At 43.5% G+C, this 27,925-nt stretch overlaps 1 protein-coding gene across 1 annotated transcript; it reads left to right on the top strand.

Annotated features, from left to right (window-relative positions):
• The first annotated feature begins 3,271 nt into the window (after positions 1-3,271).
• LOC105921517 (sodium- and chloride-dependent GABA transporter 2) lies at positions 3,272-26,228 on the top strand. Its single transcript, XM_036128146.1, has 15 exons — positions 3,272-3,379; positions 3,481-3,716; positions 3,834-3,968; positions 6,461-6,601; positions 6,682-6,772; positions 6,850-6,982; positions 10,278-10,412; positions 11,291-11,394; positions 11,686-11,810; positions 12,114-12,226; positions 12,326-12,463; positions 12,593-12,695; positions 15,876-15,976; positions 22,053-22,223; positions 22,303-26,228. Coding segments are annotated over exons 1-15 (1,884 nt in total). The 5' UTR covers positions 3,272-3,377; the 3' UTR covers positions 22,459-26,228.
• Positions 26,229-27,925: the final 1,697 nt, after the last annotated feature.

Below are 27,925 nucleotides of genomic sequence, written 5' to 3'. Positions count from 1 at the left end.
GCTTTACTGAAGCTATAAATGCTCTGCTGATTGAGCACAGGCAATGACACAGCACGTTAAACATGCTTAGAGCTGCTTCAGGTGGCCTAAATTGTTAGAGGCATTTACAGGCCAACAGTATGAAAGGGAGGGCTGGTGTTTTTCTCCAACTTTAGCACACAAATACCAAATATCAAGGGAGAAAGGGCATTTAGTATTCCTAGCCAATCATGTTGCCTAGGTGAATTATTCATAAACAAATACAGCCTTAGAGAAGACACTGGCCGATCCTGCACAAAAGTACTAGAACGTTTAGTGCCACTGAAAAAGGAATGTCCATTATTTAGCTAATTATTTCTAGATATGTTTACATGCACCTTAGGCTCTGAAATATTTGCATTAGTTGGACAGCTAAATCTGTGATGCCTCTTTGCAATACAAGGCATTAAGTGGCAATTAGTTTGGTTTTATTGTTATAATACAGGAATTATGCATTCGTTTTTATTCTTGTTTTGTTGAATCCAGCCTTACCTTCACCTTCATTTGTTGGTACGGCTCCATATTCTTCAGAAACCAAAATAGACTGCCCTCTCCATCATTTGTGACCAGAGCCCCCCCGCCCCCCCATGAAACCAAGTGTATGTAAATATGAAAATTAATATTTGAAGGGTGCATATGAGAGAATACCCCTAGACAACATTACAGCAAACTTGCAAGGAACAAAACTAGGGATTGTCTCTGCACCGTACTTGTGCAACAGGTGAAGGGGAAGGTTAATGATTCATTCAACTTCAACCAAAATAGAATCCCATTGAAATACATTGCAGTTTGTGGTTGCATAAGTGAAATGAGGAATGGTTTAAGGAGTTTAAATACATTTGCCAGGCACTGTATGTACCATTTGCCGTGCATCACATGGTAAATTGTTTTTGTAACTTCCTTTTTTTTGGAAGTTGAGGGGAAAAATCAGAATAGGTCAAATATCGAAAAGCCTGATCTGTCCACTTCCCTTTAGATAGGCTGAGAGTAAACAAAGGCTAAGACTATAATTTTAAAAGGATCTTTTTGTGCTGCTATCTGTTGACTTTTGGACTTGAATAATAATCATATGTCTACGTTGTGTTGCTCAGAAAAATAAATAAGTACTTTCTGGATGATAGTTTTTTTTTTATCCATTCGGCATCAGAGCTGACAACTGTGACAAGTTTGAAAAAAAATCTTAACAGCTTTCTTTAGACACAAATATCATGTATAGTAGGCATGAACTCCTACTGTGAACCCTTTCTTACCAATGCGACCTTTCTGCTGCTTTCATTTATCCTATCCCTTAGCAAAAAGTTTATTCAAGTGTACTATGAGTATAATTAATTCATACTTAAAATGAGGCAGTTTTTCATAAACTATATTTCATATACTTAACAATAGTATATTGACTTGTGCTGAAAAGTATAAACAGAAGTCTAAGACTAAGTACATTAATACTAAGATTTAAGATTATACTTATCCTTAAGTATACTTAATTAAATTAACTTCAAGTATGCTACTTTTTGCTAAGGGAGCTACATCCTATCAATCTGTATTATTTAACTTTTTCTGTCTTGTCTTGAATATGGTGTATTGATGCGTAACCGGAGCTGAATATGTCATTTCATAATGCTCGAGAGTTGCTTAGCAGGTAGCGGAAACAACAAAAGTCGTCACGAGGGGCGGCATCTTTGAAGTTTTGAAACAATAAAGAGAGGGGTGGAAGCATTCAATTCCCATGATGCCGCGCGGTTCATTTGGTAACCTGTTTATATTGCCCGTGGGCATCCATTCCTCGGACCGGACCCTTAAACACGGTCTGGGTTGACAATTCGGTTCCGACTCGCGGCACTCGGCCAGGCAGAAGCGCGGCCAGCGGACACGGAGCTGCCCACGCCCGGAATAGACCACTTCTGCGCGCACGCGGGGCAGAGGGGGGGGGTGGCCGAGGTGTGCAAGAAGCACGGGAGACGCAGAGGTAGGCACCGTCCTGTCCAGCTGTCCGCACGCCGTCCTTCCACAGCGCGTGCCGGAGCGAAAGCTTCAGAACGCGGACGCGAGGCGGCTTTTAACGCGAGGCGGGATTTTGGAGCAGCATCCTGCGGCTTGAACACGCCTCTGCTGCTCGCTTCTGCACCGGTACCGTTACGTGACGTGACAACAATGTGTTACATGCGGTGACACAGCGCGCGGCAGAGGCGGACGGGACCCTCAAATTGTCCTTACGTCGTCGTTTCTGTTAAATTATGGGGAGCGCAGTGGCGTTGGGTAGCGAAGCTGGACTTATGAAAGGTGGTTTGGACTTGTTACATCAGCGTTATTTGATCACATGGTTTCCTGGGGGGGCGGTGAGGATGGGATACGCACTGAGGTCACCGGCATAAATGAGAAAGTTACACAAACCGCCATATCTATCAATAAAACCCTTGAATTTACAGAGATAAACCGTCTGAGAGGCTTTACATAAAGGCAACAAAGTAGCGAGGCCCCTTTAACTCATCCTCTACATCTTGTATTAGATACTTACTTAAGAAAAAGTCAGGGTGTCATATGAACTGCAGTGAGACGTCAACATCTGTGTTGTACTAATTATTAATCCAGCTCTTAGTTGTGGTTAATCTGCATTATTAGAAGTAATTTTTACCACAGGTTCAGATTATTGCCATCTGCTGCGCGTCACATTAGTCGTGGCAAGAAGAGGCATGAGGCCAAAGTTAAGCTTTTTACCCTTCAACTTACGTATGAGCAAAAACTAAACGCCTCACCCTGAACACACCTGTAGAAACAGAGTAGTGGAAGCATCATGCTGAGGGGATGCTGGTCAAAGTTAATGGGGGAGAATGGATGGAGCTGGCTGAAGCTTCCAGCAGGACAGCGTGGTTTAGATCAAAGCATAGCCATGCGTTAAAATGGCCCGAGTCTAATTAAAAGTCTGCGGCCAATAAAAAAAATATATATATTATGTTCATGGATCACGCTCCATCAAATCTGAGTGATTTGATGGATTATTAGTCATGCTAAGGGCCACACAAAACCAAAAAATGTGTCCTAAATGTATATAAAATTCATTTCCCCCCCCAGGTTTGGATTCAAATGTGCTTAAACATTAATCCATAAATAAATTTCAGTAAAAATGACAATTTTTAAGCATGTTGTTTAAATATATGTGGGGGGAAAAAATATATATTTTTTTTAATGAAAATGATGAGACATGTTGAGAAATAAACAAATTTAGGCCTTGGGTGTCCTGCAGGCGGTAGATAAGACACACGCCCGCGTTAGCTGTCCTTGAGACCTACGCAGAGGAGATAAGCACGCAGCCAAACAGTCAGAATTACTCACAGCTTTTTAGTTTCTCCTTCCCAGCTGCTAAGATGTGAGCTCTTTGTTTTACCTCTCTTTATAGTTAAATGTCGTCTGTCTGCTGCTGCTCCAGTATGTGGTTTTTATTATCATTTTTTTCCCCCCCTCTCTCAGGGGTGTGTGTGTATCCCTGCCAGAACCGGTGATGGCCGACCAGCCGCTTTCACAGCCCGCCGACAAGCCGCTGACCAAGTTCCACCAGGGAGGCCTCCTCAGCGGGAAAGAAGACGGCCTGCAGGCCCGAGGCCAGTGGGCCAGCAAGGCCGAGTTCCTCCTGGCCGTGGCCGGACAGATCATCGGGCTGGGCAACGTCTGGAGGTTTCCCTACCTCTGCTACAAAAACGGAGGCGGTAAGGAGAAAAGGAGTCGACCTCATACCCACGTTAATGTGACCCGTGTTCTGTTTCCGGCCTGATAGGTTTGGTGGATTGATCGGAAGAGTTGTCTAACCTGTCGTTTGTGTTCAGGCGTGTTCTTTGTTCCCTACCTGTTGTTCCTGGTGCTGTGCGGCATCCCCCTGTTCCTCCTGGAGACCTCACTGGGGCAGTACACCAGCCTGGGAGGGGTCAGCGCCTGGAGGACAATCTGCCCGCTATTCGGAGGTGATCCTGTTTTTGTTTTTTTTAGGACGTCATCAGGAGATTATTTGCTGTTTGTATTTTCACTGAAAAGTTGACGGAAGTGAGCACGCAATACTTTCCTATAGGGTTTAAGCCACGCCAGTTTGCTGGCCGATCAAGCGCTGCGATACCATGGTTATTACAGAGTTACGTACCATTTTCAAACCAAATGTTTTCCTTCCACTAAACTTTTAGTTCATATGCTTGGATACAGCAATCTGTGTGAGCCTTTTAGGATCTGTTCTCTCTGTGGAGGGTGTCAATGACTGCCTGCTGGACAGCTGTCAAGTCAGCAGTCTTCCTCAAGACGGCGATCTCATAATATAACAGTTCCGGGTTAAAATCCTGTTTTCTTGGATTTGTGTAATCTTCATGTCTCCATTGAGTAATGCTAGAAAACGTGCGGCAAGAAGAAGAGTACGGTATGTACACAATGTGCGGTTCTCTAAAGAACCACTGTTTTCTTCTTTTTGATGCCGTAGGTGATAAGACAAGGTTGCGGGTTAGGGTCCTCCGACATTCTTATAGGGCCGTCCTCGCCCCCAAGCCTCCAGGTGTTGTCGTTTTTCTCCTGTTTGGCTGATGTGTCCACCTACGGAGTCATCTTTGGACCTTCAGTGCCAGCTGTGTGCCGAAAGTTTACGTCGACTCATCATGGGGAATAATTGTCTAATTGATTTTGTCCTTTGGGCAAAAGTTTGGCGTGGACGCTTAAGGTTAACGTGAGTTTCTTTAGTCCACGCAGGCTTAAAATGACCTGCTGATCCCAATGTAGAGCAAGATGCACCTTGACCACATCAGCAAGCGTGGACGTTTGAGCAGAATTGGTGCAGTAGATTTAAATTGTTTGGTTTCAAGGCTTTTAAGCAAGCTTTAAATATTCAGGATGGTTGTAAGCAGGGGTGCCGCCAGGAATTTTTGGGCCCCATTACAAAAAAAATCAAAATCAGCCGACCTGGTTGTAGGTTTATCCATTCCAGAACCAGTTTTGATGTGTCCTCCTTAATTAATCCTCCTTTTTTTGTGCAACACACCAGTACAGTTGATAACGAGTCTAACAGCATGATGCTGCCACCACCATGCTTCACACTTGCGCGCTTCCTGTCATCGTTGCCAGCAGACAGCTCCAAAAATAACTCCCCTGAATTATCCTGTTCAGATATTGCTCCATCACAAGAGTGCAGTCAGACAAATCGTTCTTAAACCACCAGACGTGCTATCTAAAACGTCACTTTTATTTAACTTCCGTGACGTCTCATCTGTAAGGATCTCAGCCAGTCAGAAGTCACTTCTCCAGACAATATAAACCAAACTTATCTGTGCAGGAAATTGGGGAAGGAGAGACAAAACCTCTGCTGTATGGGAACGTCTAGTTCCACATGGCAAACACTGGGGGTTGATGACGGTAGCCTTGACTTCAGGCCCAGTTTTGGGAAGAGTTCAAATATACAAAGAGGTAACTTTTAGAGCGTTTAGCACTTTTTCCCGTTTGTCCTCCACCCTGCTGTTCTGACAGCAGCAGGCTCGCGTACAAATCACTGCTGCCTCTGTTATCGCGCTGCAGGTCACGGTTAAACCTTCGCTCAACCCACCGAGACGTTAATGAAGCACAACATCCAGACAGCCTGATGAAGAATTAGCACACAACCAGGTGCTCTAAAACTGCATTCGTGAGTCGGAGGAATAGCAGCTAAATTAGAGCGTCCAACTCTGGGACACAATCTCATGCCCTTTGATCCGCTTGTCTGGCGGGCTTTATTTGCATATAGGTGCAGCAAACTGAGCAGATGCAGCAGATCTTTATCGGCTTTTACTGAAGTAAACACGACAAATAAACCTTCTGGATCGCTTTAATGCTATTTTAAACGCGGTCTAGTAAGCAAAGCGTGGGGGTCATCGATTGATTGGAAAACCTAAAGTAAAAAGTTCTCCTACAAAGACTTATAAAGTCTGCGCTTTTCAGATTTCTGTTGTATGTAAAGAAGTATAATTACCTGCTGTGTCGTGTTGGTTTATTACATGGAAAGCCTCAGAAAACACATTGAGGTTTGTTGTTGTAAGATAAAATCATGTGTAAAGTTATGACTGCTTTTACAAGGCACAGTATTTGCACGCTTACTTTTTGTTTGACTACTATTAGTGGCTCTTGCTCCTCGTGGAGAGCATTGCAATCTTTGCTCACCTTGTGCAAACACTCTTAACAAAGGGAAGCTTCTGTGAGAGCTGCTCCCTGATTTGCTCTCGGGACCCGATTAAAGGGCTGAATTTCATTAGCGGACTCAACAAACAGCCCTTCATCCAGACAAACGGCCTTCTTGTCTGCAGCCCACTCCACATCATCAGATCCTTCATTCCTAATGAAGATTTACAAGGTGTGGGCTGCAAGTGGAGGGCCGCGGTAAACGGAGGCTTTTATCTGAAACTCGAGCGACTTGGGAGCGACGTAAGAGCGTGTCTTTCTCACGTGTGCGCAGGTCTCGGCTACGCCAGCCAGGTGATGATCCTGCACGGCTGCGTCTACTACATAGTCATCCTGGCCTGGGCGCTCTTCTACCTGTTCTACAGCTTCCAGGCGGAGCTGCCGTGGTCCCACTGTAACAACACCTGGAACACGGGTCGGTAGGCGGCGCGTCGCAAGCTCCCACCGGTGCGGCACCGACGGAAAAACGTAACAGCTTGTCCTTGTGTTCCGCAGACGCCTGCTTCCTGTTCGATAAATACAACCAGACGGCGAACGCCAGCGCCGTGCCCGAGAACGCCACCTCCCCGGTCATGGAGTTCTGGGAGTGAGTGGGGCTTAAAGTGTCACTTAAAGGTATGATCAGCGCCTCTGTTTGCAGCTAACGCGTCTGTGTGTTTTCAGGCGGGAGGTGCTCCGCCTGTCGGGCACTTTGGATGAGCTGGGTCCCGTCAGCTGGAAGCTGGCGCTGTGTCTGGCTGTCGTCTGGCTCGTCTGCTACTTCTGCGTTTGGAAGGGCGTGAAGTCCACCGGAAAGGTCAGCAGCATTCTGCCCACGTTGTTATACACTTCCAGCATAAATACACGCAACATGTGCGCTAATTTTTTGCTTTTATTTGAGTAATATAGTCTAGGGCTGAACAATTAATCGCATTTCCAAAGTAAAAAAACGCAATTTCCAAATCGCAGATGTTTGCAATGTTTGGCTATGTAACAATTAGGGAATTAGACGCGTCCATTAGGTGTCGGTAAAATGTTTAAAGTGGGTTTGCCTTCACATGGAAGGGAAGACAGTTGCAGCAGTGAAATAATCTAACTTTACTTGTTTTAGAGTTTATATAATCATACATAGCATTAAGTTCTGGGCAATAAGTTTAATACATAGACTTGCTTGTTGGTTGCACTTTATGTTCAACAAGGATTGATGTCCCAATCAATTAAAAGCTGTTCTCTTGAATAATATTCTGATTAATAGAAACATTAAAAGTTCTTGTTTTAAATAGTACTTGTTTACAAATACTTAATTTAGAGGCCATTTTTGTTGCTTGTGGTTAATGCAGAGAAAAGTCAAAATTGCAATTTTGGTTGAAATATTTCGTAGGCAGAACGCGATCATTTCTGCTCTGAGTTTAGATGCTGTGGGTCTTTTAGCAACTAATCCGCACGGCATGGAAACAAATTGATTTGTTGTTTGTATATGTTTAAAAAGACATAATAAATTAAACCGGGGGGGGGGGGGGGGGTCGCATTAAATCGCAATATTAAGATAAAAAATTGCAATTAGATTATTTTCCAAAATCATTCAGCCCTAAAATAGTCCAGATATTTATGTGCTCTATGAACACTCACATCCTTTTTTTTCTGGCTGTCTGACATAAGACAGACCGGTTAGAATACCCAAATCCCTTGGAAATTGCAGTTACATAAATAAACAATTAAGACAGAAGGAAATACATGTTAAATGTCATTTAGATAAACTGTGATTTCTAGTGAGTAATAAAATGGGACATCCCTCCTGTCATTCCTGCTGACCACATGAGAACATCATGACTCTGCATTTTGAAGGCGGTTCGCCCTGTTTGAGCCTCAGACGTTTAACCTGGTGCTCCTGACGTTTGAAGTGACAGCAAAGACATTTGTGAGGTCCAAAGGGCCGCCTGATTCCTTTAGAGAGAGAATGTAGTGAGGGATGTAAAGAGATGTAAAGAGGCCTCGACATAATTTAAAATCAGCCATACCACTGTATGCGGCCACTGCGGCCTCCTTCCAGTTATTACAGCCATACCACTGTATGGCTGTAATAACTGGAAGGAGGCCGCACATGAAGGCCAAAGAGAACGTAAACCAAGTCCAGGACTGCTGGAATAATGTTCTTTGGACGGATGAGTCTAAATCTGCATAAAACCAGAACAGAGAACATGTCTAGCTTAGAGCAAATACGGCGTTACGCGCTGGAGGTTGGACCGTTTTGGGATGTTTTGCTGCCGCAGGACCTGGTCGGCTCACCGTCAACACATCCAACATGGATTCTACCTTGTCTCCGAGGGTGCTTGAGGAAAATAGGAGACCATCTGTTAAAAAAACACTAATGCTGAAGTAGCACTAGCCAAGGCCTGACTGAGAATTAAGAAATAGAAAATCCTTGGTCGAATCAAAGCCCAGATCTTTTACCGTCTTAGATGCTGTGAGGTGACTGGAAACGGATTGTACACCCAAAAAAAAAACCTGTTAAACATCTCACAGCTGAACACGAAAAGCAGCGCTAACTTTCATCTCAGCCCGAGGTGGTAACGCTAGCTATTGGGTGGTAGGTTCCTAACATTTGTGTTAACACTGTTGTTTCATAGACTAAAACAAGATTAATTTTAGTAATTTACCTGTAATTTACTCACTTTCCTCGAGATAAATAAAAATATTAGATGTTGATATGTGAGGTTGTTGTGATAAAGAACCGACTTCACTTTTTCATACGATTGCGTGCGAAATGCTGCTGTCCTCACCGTACGCGGACCAGCAGTCACTAAGCACTTACCTTTAAGGGTAAACAATCACTTATCTTCTCTGCATAAGGCAGTTACGGTTTGACTCTGAAGAGCTTCTGAGTTTACGTCTTCAGTCCCAAATGGAGCGGCACCTGGTGACGCCCGGGGGGGGAGCCGTAGTGAGATCATCGTGTAAAAACAGACAATTTTCCCCGACCTCAGCTAAATTAGCAACGCAGTTTCCACATGGTGACTGAATCATCATTTGTGTTTGAGGCATGCTGTTGTCAAAACATCACCTCTTGAATCTGGTAGATATCAAATGTCTCATAAACAGGTTTTTTATGTTATTTTGCTGAATTTCCAAAGACATCATTGTGTTGTTGCATCCCCTCTGCAAAGGTGAATTTCACATTGGAAGCTTTTCCAAAACGGTTTGCTCTGTCTGCCAAGCGGCAAAGCTCTTATTTAGTCGGACACAATTACACCCGGTATTCCAATGCTCTCTAATTACTAGGTCAATCACCTTCTACTCCATTTAAGCCTGGGAACCAACCTCCACTTCATCAGTCGCCACTTTAACCTTAAACTAAACCCAGGCGAACATCATTTTCAGCACACGTTGCTCAAAGGCATGCAGTATGTGGCATGTTTTGCTCTAAATGGAGCAAAAGCTTTGCAAAATGCCTTGGCTCTACTTGGCAAGGCAAAGACTAAGTAGGAAGTCTTGTTTTTAATTGGAATAGTTTTCCTTGGCAAACTTGCAGGTAAAGATAGAGAGAGATTTGCTGGTGCACAAGAAAATGTCTAAAAAGCTGCAAAATGAAAAGGTTATTTTATTACTTTTATTACAGCACCCCGGATAGGTCACCAGTTCATCACAGAGACACTCAGCCATGCATGCACACTTACTAACTAACCCAACTTTCATGTTTTTGGACTGTGAGAGGAAGTCAGAGTACCAGGAGAGAACCTACGCATACAGACGGAGACCATGCAGACAAATTTGAACCCAGAACCTTTTTTTTTGCATGCACAGGATATTCACTTTAGCCACCATCTAATCTGCTTTACAGGAGTTTCCTCCATAAACTGCTGCAGTTGAAAAATTCAACAAGCTCTACATAATTTATGTTCCAATTAAAGAGATTCCTTCCTAACAGCAATAATGAAGCTCGGGAGATGCTTTATAGCTCTGAAATCTTTTTTTTTTCTTCAATCATTCTTACGAAGCTCCAAAACCCCTGAAGAAAGAGCAGAAAGAGAGACTGCACTCATTTAGTCTGACTGCTTCCCTCCTTCAACGAGTTTTATGCCTTTCTCCTCTCTATGCGTGTGTGTTACCTTCAGGTGGTGTATCTGACGGCCACCTTCCCATACGTCATGCTGTTTGTGCTGCTGGTGCGCGGTGCCACGCTGCCTGGAGCGACCCAGGGCATCATCTACTACCTCAAACCCAACGTCACCCGCCTGGCTGACCCTCAGGTACTCAAACGCTCCTTCAATTCTGCAACAATGTGTAAAAATATATATATATTGTAGTTTTTTTCAGGTGTTATTTACAAAATTATCCACACCGCTTGAACTTTTCTACAGTTTTTCTTTTCAAATATCAGCCCGTAAACCTGTTTGGTTTATAAACTGGATGTTTCGCTTTAGATGCGACAAATAGTCGTGCATAACGGTGAAACTGAAGGAAAATTCTTCTTTTTCATGTTTTATTGCAAATAAAAACGTGAAAAGTGTGAATTTTTATACTCTGATACCCCAAAATAAAAGATAAGATAGGCTTTATTGATCTCACATTGGAGAAATTCACAAAAATCAGCACAAAATAGTCTTCAGTCACCCAGTTGGTTAATGGAGTCCCATCTGTGTGTAATTCCATTTCAGCGTGAATCCAGCAGCTCGGCGAAGTCCTCAGTGGTGCTTTAGGGAACATTGGTGAACAAACAGGATCATACAAGCCAAAGAAAACATCAGGGAGACTGGGAATGTTGTGGAGCTTGGCAAATAATCTCATTTACCTGCTTAAATCAAGGACCAATGCACTAATGTTAAGAAAATGTTACTTTTAGTTCCCTTTTTGCGGCGTATGGCCTATATCTGAAATGCACAAAACTAATAGTGCATATACGCCTAAACACAAACTGAATACGAATCCACGCCACATCTTATTTATTATTTATAAAAAAAATAAATGTACGCTACGCATCCTCTTCCTTCTACTTCCCAGCTATGCTCGATTTGTCGTTGGTCTATCCAGTAAAGTCCCAACAAGACGCATTAAAATGAACTATAGATGAATTTCAATGCTGAACCACTTCTGTTCCTTCCTTTTTGTTCCCCTCTTCTCTGTGTAGGTATGGATGGACGCCGGTACCCAGATCTTTTTCTCTTATGGAATCTGCTTGGGAAGTCTCACAGCCCTGGGCAGTTACAACAAATACAACAACGACTGCTATAAGTGAGACACTTTAACGCACACTTTGACACACACACACACACATAGAGAAACGTAAGACGTTAGCTCCCACAGGCCCGATGGCTTGCAGAAGGAATGGCAGGAATGGGCAGAGAAAACACCCTGACACAGCCCCACCTCAAAGAAAAGCCCTCGCTGCCATGTTTCCCACAGTCTCAGCTTCCCACACAGCACTCCGCTCCCCCAGATCCGTCTCTAGCTCCCACAAAGCCAAATTTTTTTTTTCTGGGCTGGATCACGTGACGATGCATCATGTCACGTGTTTGTTCCCAGGGACTCCTTCATGCTGTGCCTCCTGAACAGCGCCACCAGTTTCCTGGCGGGCTTCGCCATCTTCTCGGTGCTGGGCTTCATGGCTGAAGAGCAGGGTGTCGACATAGCCTCCGTGGCTCAGTCAGGTGAAAAGTGGTTTTCGGAGCCAATTGATTTTTCATTTTCAAGCCATTTTAGGCTGTTTTGCAAGAATATAGCCTAAAAATGTGAAGTTTAATAAATATACCAACCATTATTGGCTTTTTTTTTTTTTTGATGAATGAATATTTCAAACTGAAGTGGACTAACGTGTTTTAAAGTGGATATATATTTTCACATATTCTAGTTTCCTTCCCTTGGGAGAAATATGTTAGGATTTTAAAAGACCTTTTAAAGGTAGAACAGGAACATTAGTCCTGACAGCGTTGTTTTATCGTGCGTTTTAACAGGGCCTGGCCTCGCCTTCATCGCCTACCCCAGAGCCGTTGCCATGATGCCAGTCCCTCAGCTCTGGGCTGTCTGCTTCTTCCTCATGATCATCATGCTGGGCCTCGACACGCAGGTGGAGTCCCCCCCTTACTAATCAAACCCCCGATGCAAGCGGCGTGTGTAGCTGTCAGCTCACACGCACACATCCCCCCCCCTTCCTTCTTTGATTCAGTTTGTGAGTCTGGAGGCTCTCATGACCTCGGTGACAGACCTGTACCCCCACGTGATCCGGCGAGGTTACCGCAGAGAGCTGCTGCTGCTGTTCGTGTGCGTGGTTTGCTTCCTGATCGGGCTGGTCATGGTCACGCCGGTGAGTTTCATACGCCTTCGCCTAAATTGACGGCTTTATTTCTGCAAATAAAGAGCTAAAATCTGTCCCCTGGTAGACGTTTCTTTGCATAAACTAAAGAGTTTTTGTGTATGCCTCCACTGCGGACAGGGTGGCCTGTATGTGTTCCAGATCTATGACCACTTCTCCTGCAGTGGAGCCAGCCTGCTGCTCCTCTCCATCTTCCAGTCGCTGGCCATCGGCTGGGTCTACGGTATGAATCCCAGCTGCCTTCACTGCAAAAACAGACCTTAAAATAGTTAAAATGTTCTTAAAATTTGGTGTTTTGTCCTTGATTTGAGCAGGTAAATTACATTATCTGCCAATGGAATAAGTATTTTGACCCCTAAAATAAGATAATTAGACATCCTGCACTTGAAATATGACGATGGAGATGAGTTGTTTGTGTTTTAAGTGTAAAAATCTTATTTCATTGGCAGATCATCTTATTTACCTGCTCAAATCAAGGATAGATACACTAATTTTAAGAAAATGTAGCTTATTTTTAGTTCAGTTTTAACACACTGTGCCTTGCAGAAAAGGTGCGCACATACTGGGATGTTTCAGAGGAATATGCGCAACAGGTCAGGGGAGAAGTTGGAGACGGTTTAAAAATTCAGAAAAGATTATGTATGGGGTCCCCCTGAACACGATTCCAATGGTTAAACATGGTGGCAGCATCATGGCAAAAAAAAAAAAACACGTTACCATAAAGCCAGAGCTGCGATGGACTATTTTAGATCGAAGTGTATTCATGTGTCAGAACGGCCCAGTCAAAGTCCAGACCAACTCAGACCTCCATTGGCAATCTGAGGCAAGACTTAAAAACTATGTTTATCAAATGTTCTCCAGCCAGTCTAATCAAGATTTGAAACATTTTAGTGTCTAGATGCACAAAGCTAGTAGAGATAATGCCCCAAAGACTTGCAGATGTAGTTGCAGCTAAAGGGGGTTCTGCAATGTGTTGACTCACTGGGCTGAATGCATATGCAATAAATAATTACTAAATGTTTAAATAGAGATGCAGTGCACTATAAATCAGGAGTCAACTGTATTTTTGATGTTTTTTTTTTCCTCCTACATATACATCTTTCTCTGTTCTCACTTCCATTTAATAACTTTTGTCCTTACTCAGCTGCTTTACACCCGCCCCCTCGCTCCTCATCTTTATTTTTCCATCTCTCTTCTTGTCCTGTTTAGGATGCATCTATCTCCTCTCTTGTTTTAACTTTTGTTCCTTTCTTACCTTTCCATTTAAATGTATGTCAGAATTTAATGAAAAATGCCGTCGTTGAAGAATGTAGTTCGTTCTGATAGAAGCACATTCTCGAGCTGTCCACCTCCTGCATTCCACCTCCAGTCAGGAGCCTGTATATTAATCTGGCTGCAGCCATCCTCTGTTGTCAAGACACTGGCTCCTTTCCAGACCCCCCCCCCCCCCCATCTGTCTCTGCTGGGCCCTAAATCTGCCCCTGGCGGCCCCAGGGAGCCCCTATCTCGGTCCAGAAGCGGGTCTCTAAAACTGCACGAGACGTTGTTAGCTTAAATGAGAGATGCTTGTGGTTTGGTCCCCATTAGCACAGCCCGGTTAATGTTTTTAACATTGTCAGCTTTTAACTTTACTACTATAAAGAAATAGGCCAAATCTGTTCATGTCGTGTGTTTCTGTATGAGGGCCAAGCCGGGTCGCTCTCCCAGCAGTCGGTTTCGGGGGTTTTGGGTAACGCAGCGGTCAGGACTGCGCTTCACCCTTTCGCCTCTTTTTTTATAGCTGTGGGAATCTACAGTTTTTGAGGACTCTATATTTAACATGAGGTCAAAGAGAGGATGACTCTTTCGGGGACTCGGTTGCAGGAAATAAAAGGTTAAACAGCAGATTAAATAAAAAAAAGAATCTGATCTGTGTTTCTTTTTTTGCCTTCTCTGCCGCCGAGTATAAAAATGGTGGTCTGGATCTCCTCCAAACACTTAAAGGGGGTTGTGAAAAAAAATATTTGTCCCATTACAAATTTCTTGTATTTTTGCTTTCTTTGTGACACTTGAATGTTGGTTATAAAATACCCAGAGTAAAAACAAATAGCATTTTTCAAATAAGGATTTTGTTTATTAAGGCGGGGGGGGGGGGGGCTATCCTAACCAACCTGGTTATGAAAATATATACACCTCTTAAATCTACTAACCAGCTGTGCCGACCTGGGTAGCAGCAGCTGCCATTAAGCGTTTACGATACCTGGCAATGAGTCTTTTACATGTGGAGAACCGTTTGCCCCGTTCTCCTCTGCGGAATCGTTTAAATTTGGCCAATTTGGAGGGTTTTCAGCGCATAAAGAGCCTGTTTCGTGTCATGCCACACCTTCTAATCCAATTAAGGTCAGACTTTGACTAGGCCACTCAAAAGCCTCCATTTGGTGTGTTTTTCTTCTCGCCATTCAGAGGTCGTTTTGGATCATTGCCCTGCTAAATAAGCCAAGCGCGACTGGGCTGAATGTCACAAACTGATGGCCAGACCTGAGTTCATGGCTCCATCTAACGCAGCAAGTCGTCCAGGTCCTAAAGGAGCAAAGCAGATGCACCACCAAGTTTGAATGTCATTGTGATATTCTGTATCTGAAGTGGAGGATATTTTCCCAAAAGTCTTGGATTGTCAGGATATTTTTTGGTAAAAGTGAGACGTGCCTTTAGGTTTGTTTTCTTTCCGCTGTGTTTTTTTCGCCTTGCAATCTATGGATTTTATTTTTGCCCAGCCTGTCTCATTGCCTTAGATTTTTGCCTGCAACACTATAGATGTCGTTTTGGGTTGTTTAGTGACCTCTTGGATTAGCCAGTGATGTGGCTCTTGGAATAATTTTGGTTAGCCGAGCACACTGTTCCACATTTTCTCCTACTGTGGATAAGTGCTCTCACTGTGGTTTTCTTGAGTCCCAAGCACCTAGAACAGCAATTGTAACCATTTTCACACTGATAGATAGTGAGTTTTCTCATCTGACCTTAAAATCCTTTACTTCAGGGTGATTCTTTTTTAATGCTTTAATCTAATTAATTTTGTCAGAAAATTTTCTAAGTGGATGTTTTTTTGATTCTGCGTTTTAAGCCATGATCAGGCCTGGTCATGGGGTAGTAAAATTGAACTAAAAACATGTTAACCGAGTTACTTTTCTACATACTATAGAAGTTGGTTTAGATAGCCTTTTTTTCACGGTATAAACAAAACTGAGATTTGGAAACTGATATATGCACTTGCTCAGGTTACTTTTGTCTGACAGTGTTTGTTTGATGATGCAAAACATTTAACAAAATATGACAAAAAAAACACAAGAAGAACAGAAATGCATAAGGTGCCAAACACTTTTTAACCGAACTGCATTAAAGCGAAGCTCCTGTTCTTGTTCCTCAGGAGCCGAGCGTTTCAGTGACAACATCAAAGACATGACGGGCTACACCCCCCTGGCCGTCTTCAGGCTGTGCTGGAAGTACCTGACTCCGGCCGTGTGCACCGTGAGTAACCTCCGTCCGTTTTTCAAACCACACCGTGCCACCTCGCTGTGATGTGGTACGTAGAAAACCTTCCTTAGACGTATGTGAGTCAGTCTGTGTCGCTTGAAGGTTTACCAGAATATCTCGACTTCTTTGTGGTAGAGAGGGGAAAACACTCCTCATTCAGAAGAATTATGATTAGGAGGCAAAAAAAAAGTTGTTCAACAGCAACCATATGTGGTATCTGTGTGCCTTGAACAGAATTCTTCACCTTTCCATTTCCATTTTATACATTTCCAGCCTGAAAAACTCTGGAAATGAATTCAATTTAGCTCTAGTATTTTTAGGTCTCATAGGTATGGGAAAACTTTTTGTATTTCCAGACTTCATTCCCTATCCCCTCGTTTAAAATGTACAATATCTCCATCCTTTTATTTTAAAGTCTTTTATCCACCCTGTTTATGTCAATCCTTTCACACTCAATCCATGTATCTCTAACCATTATCCAGTACATATTTAATGCTTGACCACTCTAGAAATACCTGCCATAAATTCATTGTGACCTCTAGGATTTATACTTAAAATGGGCTAAAATGATTGAAAGCTCTGGAAATTAAAGCCTCTTAGAAAGTATCAAATTTTGACATGAAGGAATCTGCAGACACCCTGCCTGATGCCTGAAGCGACGTTGAACCCTTCTCAAACACTTTCTGCTGGTGTGATGAGGCCACACCAGTTCATCTATATCCGGTTTCGCTCTTATCTGAGCAGCCTCCGCTGCATCACCGATCAGTGCCAAGCTCACGGCATTCTTCTGGTGGTTGCTGTCAGAAAAGCTATTATTCAAGGTAGTTGGGCGCAGCCTTGTAAAAATTGGAAAGATCCCGGCTGACTGCCGCCGTCTGTTGCTCTGGAAGCTGCTGAGGAGGAGCGCTGCTCTGCATTCCAAGGAAGGAATCCATCTGTTGTTGTTGTTGGGGCTTCATCTTAAGAACGAACGTGATCTCATTTTCCAACTGCAGCACAACATCATGTTCGGTTTTTTGCACAGTACAGAGAGAGGACAGGTAGGGATGTCTTTCATCATGCTGAACAGCTCTCCACAGTAACTTAAAACTCACAATAAGTGTTTATTTCAACTTCAGTAGGTTACACAATTGCACTATTTGAGTCACGTAGTTAATCCATTTAGCTTCTGCAAAACTAAATCATTCCATTATAATCCATAATGAGCAAAATTTAATTACTCCATATTTTTCCCTCAAATAAAGGCTGCACAGACGTCAGCTGCTATATGGGGAATGCTCATCGTTTTCTTTACAGTATTTGGATATAAACCAAATCTTTGCAGCTTTGAGCTTAGAAAACCAACAAAAAACCTGTAACATTATCTCTATTTGTGGGGTAAAACTCTCTGCAGTTCCTTGTGACGCAGAACAACTGGGCAACCCACTCTCAATCCTTTAACCATGTAAATCTTTACAATAAATATGGAAAATCATGCTGTTATTGAGATTACAATATTTAGAGTCCACATTTCTGGAGTTTGGATCATTTCATACCCATAAATGTTAGGTATAAAAAAGATTTAGTTGTCTGCTATCAGCATAAACTGGCCCAAACAGGGATCAGAGTCAAAATAAATGGAAATGACATAAAATATAGTCTTCAGAAATCACAAATTCTTCACTCTTAAATACATGTGAGATTTTAGAAAATATATACTTATTATTATTGAAATTACTTTAGTTCCGAAAAACTAAACTGATCAGCAAGCAAATGAGTATAAAAGGAAAGTGGGAATGAATTGGAGGGCAATGCCAGGGTACAAAATGTGGGTACAAATTAGTGTAATGTTATAACAGAGATCTCTCCACTAGCATTAGCTGTTAGCATAATGTTATAACAGAGATCTCTCCACTAGCATTAGCTGTTAGCTTAATGTTATAGATCTCTCCACTAGCATTAGCTGTTAGCATAATGTTATAACAGAGATCTCTCCACTAGCATTAGCGGTTAGCATAACGTTATAACCATACCTCTCAATTTTTGACGACAGTTGAGAGTGAGATTGTGGTCGGGGGGGTGCTGTTGTTCGATTCAAGACGGTCCAACGGGGGGGGGGGGGGGGGGGGGGGCTGTTGGTCGATTCAAGCCGGTCACTATTTTAAACGGACTTTGCTTTCATGTTACAGTTTGTAATAAAACATGACGACTTACCATTTAATTCGCACGCAACACGGACCGTAGAAGTGTTTCACTTTGGATGAGGGAAACTTGTTTGCGCGGCGGCGGTCCTTGCAGCTGTGTTACCTCTACTACTGGATATGCGGAAACCATTGTACCGCAAATAGGGGGTTTTCACTGACGTCACTGGCCAACTTCCGGTCCGCCATATTGGGTGGCACACTTCCTTATCTCTAGTTGTCGTACACGTATTATCGTATCGCGAATGGATAAGTACGCCAGCGGGCTAGAGCGACCAGATAAGGACGTATATCTGAGGAAATGTTCCGTGATCGACCATATGGACCCGTATGCCCTCCACGGTGCCTTGTTTAGCCGTAATCCAGATGCATTACCTGGTGTTCGGTGAAAACCCTCTGCACACTCTTGAGGAAATGAGAGCTTACAAGGGTCTAGAGGCTCACAACCAGTTCACATCTGGTTATGTACATCAAGGAAATCGCCATCATACGTGGACGGGTGAGTTTTAATAAGATGGTAAAAATGTAAACAATCCGACGCAAATGTGTTGCATGCTTCTGTGGTGGCTGGCGGCCGGTGGACGGGCTCTGGGCCGATCGACGCCGCTCGCGGCTTTAATTATTTAAGCAGAACAATGACCAGTGCAAAATTAAGTTGTATTTACCGTATTGGCGCCGGTAGGAGCTGCAGATCATAAAGCCAGCAAACAGTGGGAACACAGCAACTCGTTCAAAGGTAAGCTGCGCTCGGACGGGCTCTGGTACATGCTAGTTTAGTAGCTGCTAACCGTCAGTGCTAACAACCACTCGCGCATGTAATGTACTTTTAACTTGCTGCTATGTGTTTCAAACGTTTAGAACACACTCTCATTGACATCGGGATACTGTGGAAAGTTATGTTCGGTCGACTTACAGCCGCGATCCAAGCGAGCCGACGACTCTTTGTTATCACTAACAGTTGTTCTCCGTGGTTGCGCCTCCAGGCAGGAAAGCGGTGGAAAATTAATCTGTTTCTATGTTTTTCCCATGGCGATCATGTGTTGCGCTGTTACAGCCCACAATACAGCAACGGTTTACCATGGTTGAAATCAAGTTAAGGTGAAATTAATCAAATTAAAACACGGCTGAGAGAGGGAGTACAGTATGCGGTAGTAATAGGCAGTAGAGGCGGCGGAGGCAGTCAACATGACAGCCGCGGAAAGTAATAAGTCATGACGCCCAAGCCCTATTATTAATATATTCTTCTTACGTGTTTTAAATACTTAACAGTTAATTACCTGTGACAAAGTGAGCACCGCAGACTCTGGCGTATTCCAGCTTAACACCGTCCAAATCGGACCTGGATATCCGTGTCAGCCATAGGTGACGGCGTTGTTCAGACAGCTGTTTTGTTTTTTCACACTGATTCACGATTACGGCTAGTAGGCGATAGAAAGAGCGTTGATCTCCACCTCCACGGGCCGTGCAACCAACCATTAAACACGTTTTCCCCATTGTTCACTTCCAATACTGCCTAAGGCGTCATACAATGCAGGTCAACGGTGCGAAACGACTGCCATATTGCCACCCAATATGGCGGACGCGCTGAGTAGTCACGTGAGCGTGACGTCAGCTGAAAACCCCCTATTGGTTCCGCCATGACGCGCAGCGTCCGGACGCGTGCGTTTCAAGAGTGAGATTTTCATTGTAAGATTGAGATTTTCAAAGTAATGCGTGTGAGCGTGTGCAATTGATGAAATGCGTGTGTCACACGGTCAATGCGTGAGAGTTGAGAGCTATGGTTATAACCAGACCTCTCAACTTTTATCAAAAGTTAAGAGTGAGATTATGCTAATTTGGGGGCGGAGCTTGTTTGGGGCGGGGCTAACCGGACCCTGGAAGAGCCGGTGGAGTCAACTCCATCTCATTTTTATCCCCCAGACAATGAAGTAGACATGTATTACTTTTATTAAAAAGAGAAAGAGACATATAAATACTTTATTGTTCAGTTAATGGATTAAGACATAAAAAAATACACAATTGTTCAAATAATACTGAATAAAATTAAGTAGTTTTTAATTATTGACCGAGTTATTATACTGTTACACATTCATCTATGGGTTGTTTATCATTGTAAATCTATAACCTGATTGGTGAATCAGGCTGAGTTTCATCAAGCCTTTATGATCCCCTCAGCAGCAACACTGAAGCACACAGAGGTTCCCGCTGCGTCTTTACGCACGATCCAGCTGCTGATGTATCCCTCTTTTCAGCTCAATGCACTTCTAGACTGTTACAGTTTATAACCATTATCACCTTTCACAGCGACAGGTTTCTCAGTCAGTCGCCGCGCTGACCAGACAAATCTCTATTGCTCTCGTCAGTGCGCTCTGGGCGCACTGACGAGAGCGCACCTGCCCAGAAAGCACCTGCTCCGAGAGAAAGGAGGGGAGGGAGAGGAGCAAGCGCGGAGGCACAGAAATACGGTGCATGTAGTTAAAAACGAAACTTATAACTGACCAAGTGGCGTTTTAAACTGCATCTGGTTAGCAGAACTGTTTTATGATCCAGCGTGCAGCCATGACCGGTTCTGAATGAACCGGTCATCTGGCAGCAGCTCCGCCCCCTCCCCTCCTGTGTACGTGGTACAGGACCTTACCGGCTCACTTTCACCACTGTTAAGACTAAAATTATTCATAACTCTGATCACTCTTCCTGCTGCTCTGTTAAAAAGAACTGCAGCAGGAATTACTGATGGCCACAAGCTGTGAAAGAAGCCGAAACAGCTCAGCAGAAGGCGGAGTTTTGTCGTCCGCAGCCCAGACGGGCTTTGTGATTTTTATGCGTGAGAAATGCCATGTTTGCGTGTGAAATGCCATGTGTTGCGTGTGAGCGTGTGAAGTCAGTGAAATGCGTGTGTCACACGGTCAATGCGTGAGAGTTGAGAGCTATGGTTATAACAGAGATCTCTCCACTAGCATTAGCTGTTAGTGTAATGTTATAACAGAGATCTCTCCACTAGCATTAGCTGTTAGCCTAATGTTATAACATAGATCTCTCCACTAGCATTAGCTGTTAGCTTAATGTTATAACATAGATCTCTCCACTAGCATTAGCTGTTAGCATAATGTTATAACAGAGATCTCTCCACTAGCATTAGCTGTTAGCATAATGTTATAACAGAGATCTCTCCACTAGCATTAGCTGTTAGCATAATGTTGTAACAGAGATCTCTCCACTAGCATTAGCTGTTAGCTTAATGTTATAACATAGATCTCTCCACTAGCATTAGCTGTTAGCTTAATGTTATAACATAGATCTCTCCACTAGCATTAGCTGTTAGCATAATGTTAGAACAGAGATCTCTCCACTAGCATTAGCTGTTAGCGTAATGTTATGCTAACAGCTTCGAATAACTAACATATGCTGGTGAAAATTCTCAGTCATTCGATTCAAAAGACTAATCAGCTGTCCAGGAGTAGAATCTACGTAGTACAGATTTCTTTTTTGTCTACAAAACAGGATTAGGCCCTGCCCTTGCATGGATGCAGAATAATTATTCTGTTGTAATAATTATTAAATTAATTTACAACAAGATGTGTCTAAAAAGTGAAACATATTCACACCACTGCTTTTTACTTTCGTCTTTACACCCCTACCTCTTGCAATCTTGGAGGGGGGGGGGAAATCAAATTTTTATGAAATAAAAAAAAACATTGAATTTTCCCAGGTAAGACTCTGAATTTAGTTTACGTGTGTGAAAGGTAATAGTATAATGTGTGTAATAGGTGTAAAACCTGACCAGCCACTGTTTCCTCTACCTCTTAAACTGTAAGAGGGTCAACAGAATCCACTTGATGTTGTACATTTGGGACGAGATTGTGAAGTCGCACCCTTTTGCATTGTTTCAGGCTACATTTATTTTCTCCCTGGTGCGTTGGTCTCCACTGAGCCTGGGTAAAGGACTGGTGGCTCCAGTATGGGCCACCACGCTCGGCTGGATCCTGACCCTTTCATCTGTTTCCCTCCTCCCCATCTGGGCCGTCTACGCTCTGATCACCACCCCTGGAACCCTGCCACAGGTGAATTTCAACGTGATGCGCTCATTATATATCACACTGTTGATTTCATCTTTCTAACTAATACTTTTTGACTCCTCAGCGCTTCCATCGCCTTTGCAGCCCTGCTGAAAAGTCCTCTATGGCCTTCCAGCACCTGTCCACCAACGGCTCAGCGCTGACCTACAGTCCTGTGCTGCCTCTCAGTGAAAAGCCAAAGGAACAAATCATAGAGCTCCTCCAGGACAAGAAGACATGACAATAATGACATTATGTGACGCTGTACGCTGCTCAGCCAATCAGGTTTGCCGATCAGAACAGTTGGGTTTAAAGCTGACCCCGGCAGAAGGGCTGGATTCCCCTCGGATTGTATTTAAAATATGTTAAAGGAGAAATGTTAGAACATACCAGGAAACCAAAAGAGTCAATAATATGCCTTTCTTTAGTTAAAACTGTGCAGGTAGTGTCATCACGGAGCGCACACAGCAGTCTGGGAGTGAGACTCCTAGCGCTTCCTCCCCCGCTGTAGCATTTAGGTGATTGTACAACGTAATTTAGCCAAACATGAATCATTGCAAGTTAGACTGAAGCTGGTGGTTACACCCTAACTTATGCCCCGAATCTCAACGCACACAAACAGAAAGACAACTCCGTGATCAACAAAAAAAATAACGCACTGAGACGAATTTTACTCAGCCCGACATGTTTACAGAGGAGTTCAGCCTGTCTGACACTGGGTTTGGAAGCTTTAGCAGAGCGTCCGGCTCTAAACTGGGATAAAGCTTGGTCAGCCCATTAGACCAGCTCCTGTTCCTGGTCCCTACAGTTTATTATTCCCATAAATTCAGCACACACTCCTGGATCTTAACCGTTTTTTATCTCCTTACTTTCTATCATAGCTCTTTATCTTATTTCACAGTTTAGTCGCTGTACTTGAGGACCATGTAACCACAAACCCCCCTACAGACGTTCCCTTTGTTTGGCGGCAGCACACAGTCCTCAGCTACAACTATACTCTCTATGAGAGACTGAGAGAGAGAGAGAGTTATCATGTCTGCTGAAACGACTCAATGAGTCAGACATGTGATGTCCAAGGGTTTCTCTGGAGTTCTGTCTACATTTCGCATCCAGACCAAGTTCATGCTCGAGTTGAGTTCCCTGAGTACCGCTGTTGCTGCCAAGCACTTAAGCTAAGGTTGTTCTGAACACCTTAATAATGACAGATTTTACTGAAAACGTGCATTGCAGTATTTCTTTAGAAACGGGTGTCTCCAGAGTAGAAACGTCTATACGTTTGTTTCAACTGTCGAAAGCAATATTAAACCGAACTCATAAGCTGGGAAACATTGTCATACTGACTGATAATTTAACGAGCGTTGCAGAGATTCTTTCCCGCTTATTTGTGAGGTGTAAATTAACATATATCAGTTAAACATGTAGAGCAGCTGAATAAATCTAGTTGTACTGCTGCGTATACGTTCTGCGAATGTTACTTTGAAGGACTCTGCAACCCTCGTTTGAATTTTATTTTAAAATACCAGTGCTGCTTTATATTGAACATAAAAGAACTCCAATATTTTTTTTCACCGTGTGCACCAAATGTTTAAGTTATTTTATTAGTTTAGTTTTTTTAAAGAAGTTTACCTGTATTGTGCAGTGTGTTTGAGTGATGTTGAGTAAATAAGGAGGCTTATAAGAGCATTTGTGTTGGGAAGAAAAAGTAAAGTTACAGATCCGAAAGAGCCTGCAAATATTAGCATAAGTTCCAAAGAGTGAGGTCTCATTTTATAAAGAATTAAATTTACAATCCTGGAATGATATTAAGAAATTAACGTGAAAAATCAGTCCTGATTCAATCGCTCATTGAATTTTGGTGTCAATCTGACTAAATCTCTGAAAACAGCTCTCCTCTAATCAACCAATCAGAGGTGGACTTGGCTTGACATTAGAACTATGTCACACTAAACTGTTTTTTACTGGAGGTAGAAGTCCGACAAAGACAAGTGAAACGGAGAATAGTAGTCAAAAGTATATTTAATTAATTTTATTTATATAGAGCCAATTCACATGTCATCTCAAGGCACTTTCTATTGAATTATACAAGCAGAAACCCAGCAGATCGCATCAAGTCATTGACTCGCAGCATTCACTCCACCTGGATGAGCGTGCAGCCACCAGTGGACAGTCGCTCGCGTTGTGTTGTTGACTTTGCAGCAATCCCTCATACCAAGCATGCATGTAGCGACAGTGGAGAGGAAAACTCCCCCTTTAACATTAAGGAAACTCTACAGCAGAACCAGACTGAGAGTATAGTGCATAGCACAAAAAGAGCAAAGAAGCACTGGTCCAGGAGTACTTTCTATGTGAGAGAAAAGTGAAATAGGCTTTAATTTAAATCACGTTAGCAGTTTGCAGAGCGTTTTGTTTCTTTAAGTAAATCATGTCTTTGCCTTGAATTATATCGCATAGATTTGTGAGAATATTCCACTTTCTACAAAATTTGCCTCTTACATCCCAGAAATTTGGAGAATTTACTTATTTTTTTTAACAAACAAACACTCTTATAAGCCTCTTTAAGCATTATGCAGCATAAGAATGATCATTTTAGGATGCTCAGTGGTTCTCAAAAGTGTACACACCCCCTGTTAAAAAAGCAGTTGTGTGAAAGAGAAAAATGAAACCACGACATATCGTTTTGAAACTCTTTTACACATGTGTCGCATGTATCCTGGAAACATTTAGCTGCAAAGGCAAACCTGTTAGAGGAGAAAATCCCAGAAAGAAACTGGCTCAACCTGGTTGCATACGTGTGAACGCCCTTAACATATTTGAACTTTGTAAAAGCAGCTTTTTAATTCAGTTTCTGCACTCGGTCGATTTCGACCCGGTGATGTTTGCCCCACAACTATCAGATTATGAGATTTTCTGTAGGTCATTCCAAAACTTTTAACTTTCTTCCGCCGCAGACACTCTTCTGTTACATTTTGACAAATGCAGACAGTTGGAAGCTTTTTCCTGGTGGCGTTTCTATTTTCTGAAAAATAACCCCAGAGCATAACGCTGTCACTTCCGTGTTTCGCAGCTTGTTTTTTGTTTTCTTTTTTGGTGAAGTTAACCTTTCAAAATGGGTATAAACTTCATGTTTGGTATCAAGACACCATAAAGCATTGTACCACATGGTGTTGGGAGATATTAAAATACAAGAGATGTTTACAGGTTACTGCTTGCACTGCGCCATGCTGGATTTCTTTGTACTTTTGCACGTTTTGGCTTTACGTAAAGGATGCAAAAGAGCAAATGTCAGGAAAATCCTTTCTGAAAACATTATGCTTTTCCACCGTTCAATTTTGATGATCGATGAAGAATTGATGTGCGTGAACTCAAGAAGAAGCTGAAAGATTAATCCGAATCAAAAGCTGCTCCAAAGAAAGTGCTAATTGATGCAACCAGGTTGCTGCTGCTTCTTATTTTTATTTTAATCTCTCCCTTCAGTAAGTCTTGAATTATTCTGGATACATGGTGCATTACATGTGGAAAACGTGCTGAAATCTCAAACCTGTAAGTCGGAACAGTGGTGGGTACGCTTTTTAGAGACCCCACGTGTTGGAAAAGAATGAAAATGTAAACGTGACGAATCACTGAAATCATTTCTTAGCTCTGTCCTGTACGTGTTGATTTCTTGTCTTTCTGTTTACGCCGGTTTACGCCGTCAGACATGCTTTAATAATTCACTCTGGGTCTGGAGATCAGCTTCCTGCTCTGTAAGCCCGGGACAAAATGTACTGTATGCCTGTGTAGATCTTCCAAGTGAAGTATTTCACGAGCTGGTGTGAGCTTTTAAACATGTAAGGAGTCCTCTAAGCAGACGTGGAAGCTGCTGTCTTTCTGACTCAATTTTTAACAAGTGCTTAAGCTTTTTTTGCATCGACTCATCCCATTGTTATGCTCTCTGTTTACAGCTGTGTACATGTGCCTCCTTTTGTTTTCTCTCCTGAATCAATATATGTACTCAGTCTGGAGACAAAGGTTCATGTTTGGCTTTTCATTTCCGGAGGAGCGTGTGTGTGTGTGTGTGTGTGTGTGTGTGTGTGTGTGTGCAAGGGGGATGTGCAGGTGTCGAGAAAGCGCAGGACGGATGCTGGGAGCAGACCTGGCATCCGCAAACCAAGACCCGTCGCCCTGATCGGTCGTTTAGGCGTCCGCGATGCGACGGGGGAAGAAGCGCGTGTGGGCAGAGGAGGCAGGAGGGGGTGTCATGGAGACCAGAGACGAGGGGAGGGCGGCAGCTCCCAGCCGTCAGAGCCCCGCGGTTACATAAGCGGCTCGGCCTGTCAATTAGCCGCGTTGGATTCCCTCTCCGCTCGGTCGCCGCTGCAGGAAGTGGGCCGGTCCCTTGCGCGCACGTGGCTCGGCACGCGCCGTTCACGCACGCGCCCCTGACTTGTTTTGGTTTGCCACATCATAGTGCCAGCCCGCGTCCCACGTGCGATCCGGGTTACTGTGTGATATTGTGCGCGTGGATAACGGGGGCGTTTTTACATCCGTATGGATGCTTTGGCATAGATGCGTCTCCCTTTCAGATGATGGGAGGAGGAGGGGGGGGGGGGGGATTAAAAACGATCCAATGGGCTGAGCGCGTGAGATTCAAAGAGGAGAGATGTGGAGTGAGCCAAAGCTGTGTGTTATCAGAAGGGCTTTGAAAAGATGCTTGAGGATAGTTCATTTCAGCTCAGGCTTGATGCCACTTAGCTCGCAGCTGCATCATTTCTCAACGCAATTTGGAAAAATAAAAAAAAATAAAACGCCGTCTGCTGCCTTTCCAGAGGTCCGGGGCGTCTCGCAGCCTCAGACGGAGCACTTTGGCAGCTTGGTGTCAAGGAAAATCGGTGTGTGGGAGGTGTGGTGGTTGAAGGAAAAAGGAGACGGGCAGTGGGGGGTGGGAGATGCGTTGCGTAACAGGAGGGTGACATGGGCACCAAGTTCAACTTGACACTGGAGCCTACTTGGTGTCTGTCGTCAGGTGAAGAAGAGCAGGACCGTGGCAAGAGTTTTATATCACGGGGTTCCTCTCGCTTGGCCCCTTCCGATGTTTACATGAAGTTTTTCTACATATTCTGAATTTAAGATCACCCTGAGGGGGAAAAAAAAAAACCTCCCTGCTCCGTGCACACTTGCCCACGCTCCCGGTCAGTCATGCAGAAGGCTTCGGATTAGCAGCTTAAAGGAAAGCCGCCGGCTAAAAAAAAAAAAAAAAAAAAAAAAAAAAACGGCCTTCCGCCGCATGACGTAGAAAATTTGCAACGTAATATCGTGGCGGGTGCTGCTCCGGTTTGTCAAGGTAACAGCAACTAGTTTCAAAGAGTGGCGCGTGTGTGAGGGAAGCTGAGTAAGCTGCTTTCAGGCAACTGACCTGCAGTCCACAGCAAGTTAACTTTGCAGTTAAGCAAAAAAAAAAAAGGGGGGGGGGGGTATAAATTATGCCTTACAGATGGTGTGATGAGTAAGTTTAGAGACACTGCTGATCCAAATTAAAAACAGCTGGCTGAGAATGGTTCAGGCGTCTGATGGGGATGCCTCATGTTCGCCCCTTTGGTTGTCTTCTGGTTACGTTTCACTCAGAGGAAATGGAAGACTTATGGATGCACAAACGTTCTCCACCGGCAACGAGCAGCCATCCTGGGGGTTTGTACGCTGGAAAAGCGTAAAAACTTTCAGGTGACTCAGCA

This window comes from Fundulus heteroclitus, chromosome 24 (assembly GCF_011125445.2).
Source record: "Fundulus heteroclitus isolate FHET01 chromosome 24, MU-UCD_Fhet_4.1, whole genome shotgun sequence".
NCBI lineage: Eukaryota > Metazoa > Chordata > Actinopteri > Cyprinodontiformes > Fundulidae > Fundulus > Fundulus heteroclitus.
This window is presented reverse-complemented; position numbering and strand designations above follow the sequence as displayed.

What these genes read in the sequence shown, in the direction of transcription:
- LOC105921517 (XM_036128146.1), top strand. An exon ending in GGCTGGTCATGGTCACGCCG is followed by an intron (nt 12,464 to 12,592) that starts GTGAGTTTCATA and finishes CACTGCGGACAG; the next exon opens with GGTGGCCTGTATGTGTTCCA. An exon ending in TGACTCCGGCCGTGTGCACC is followed by an intron (nt 15,977 to 22,052) that starts GTGAGTAACCTC and finishes GCATTGTTTCAG; the next exon opens with GCTACATTTATTTTCTCCCT.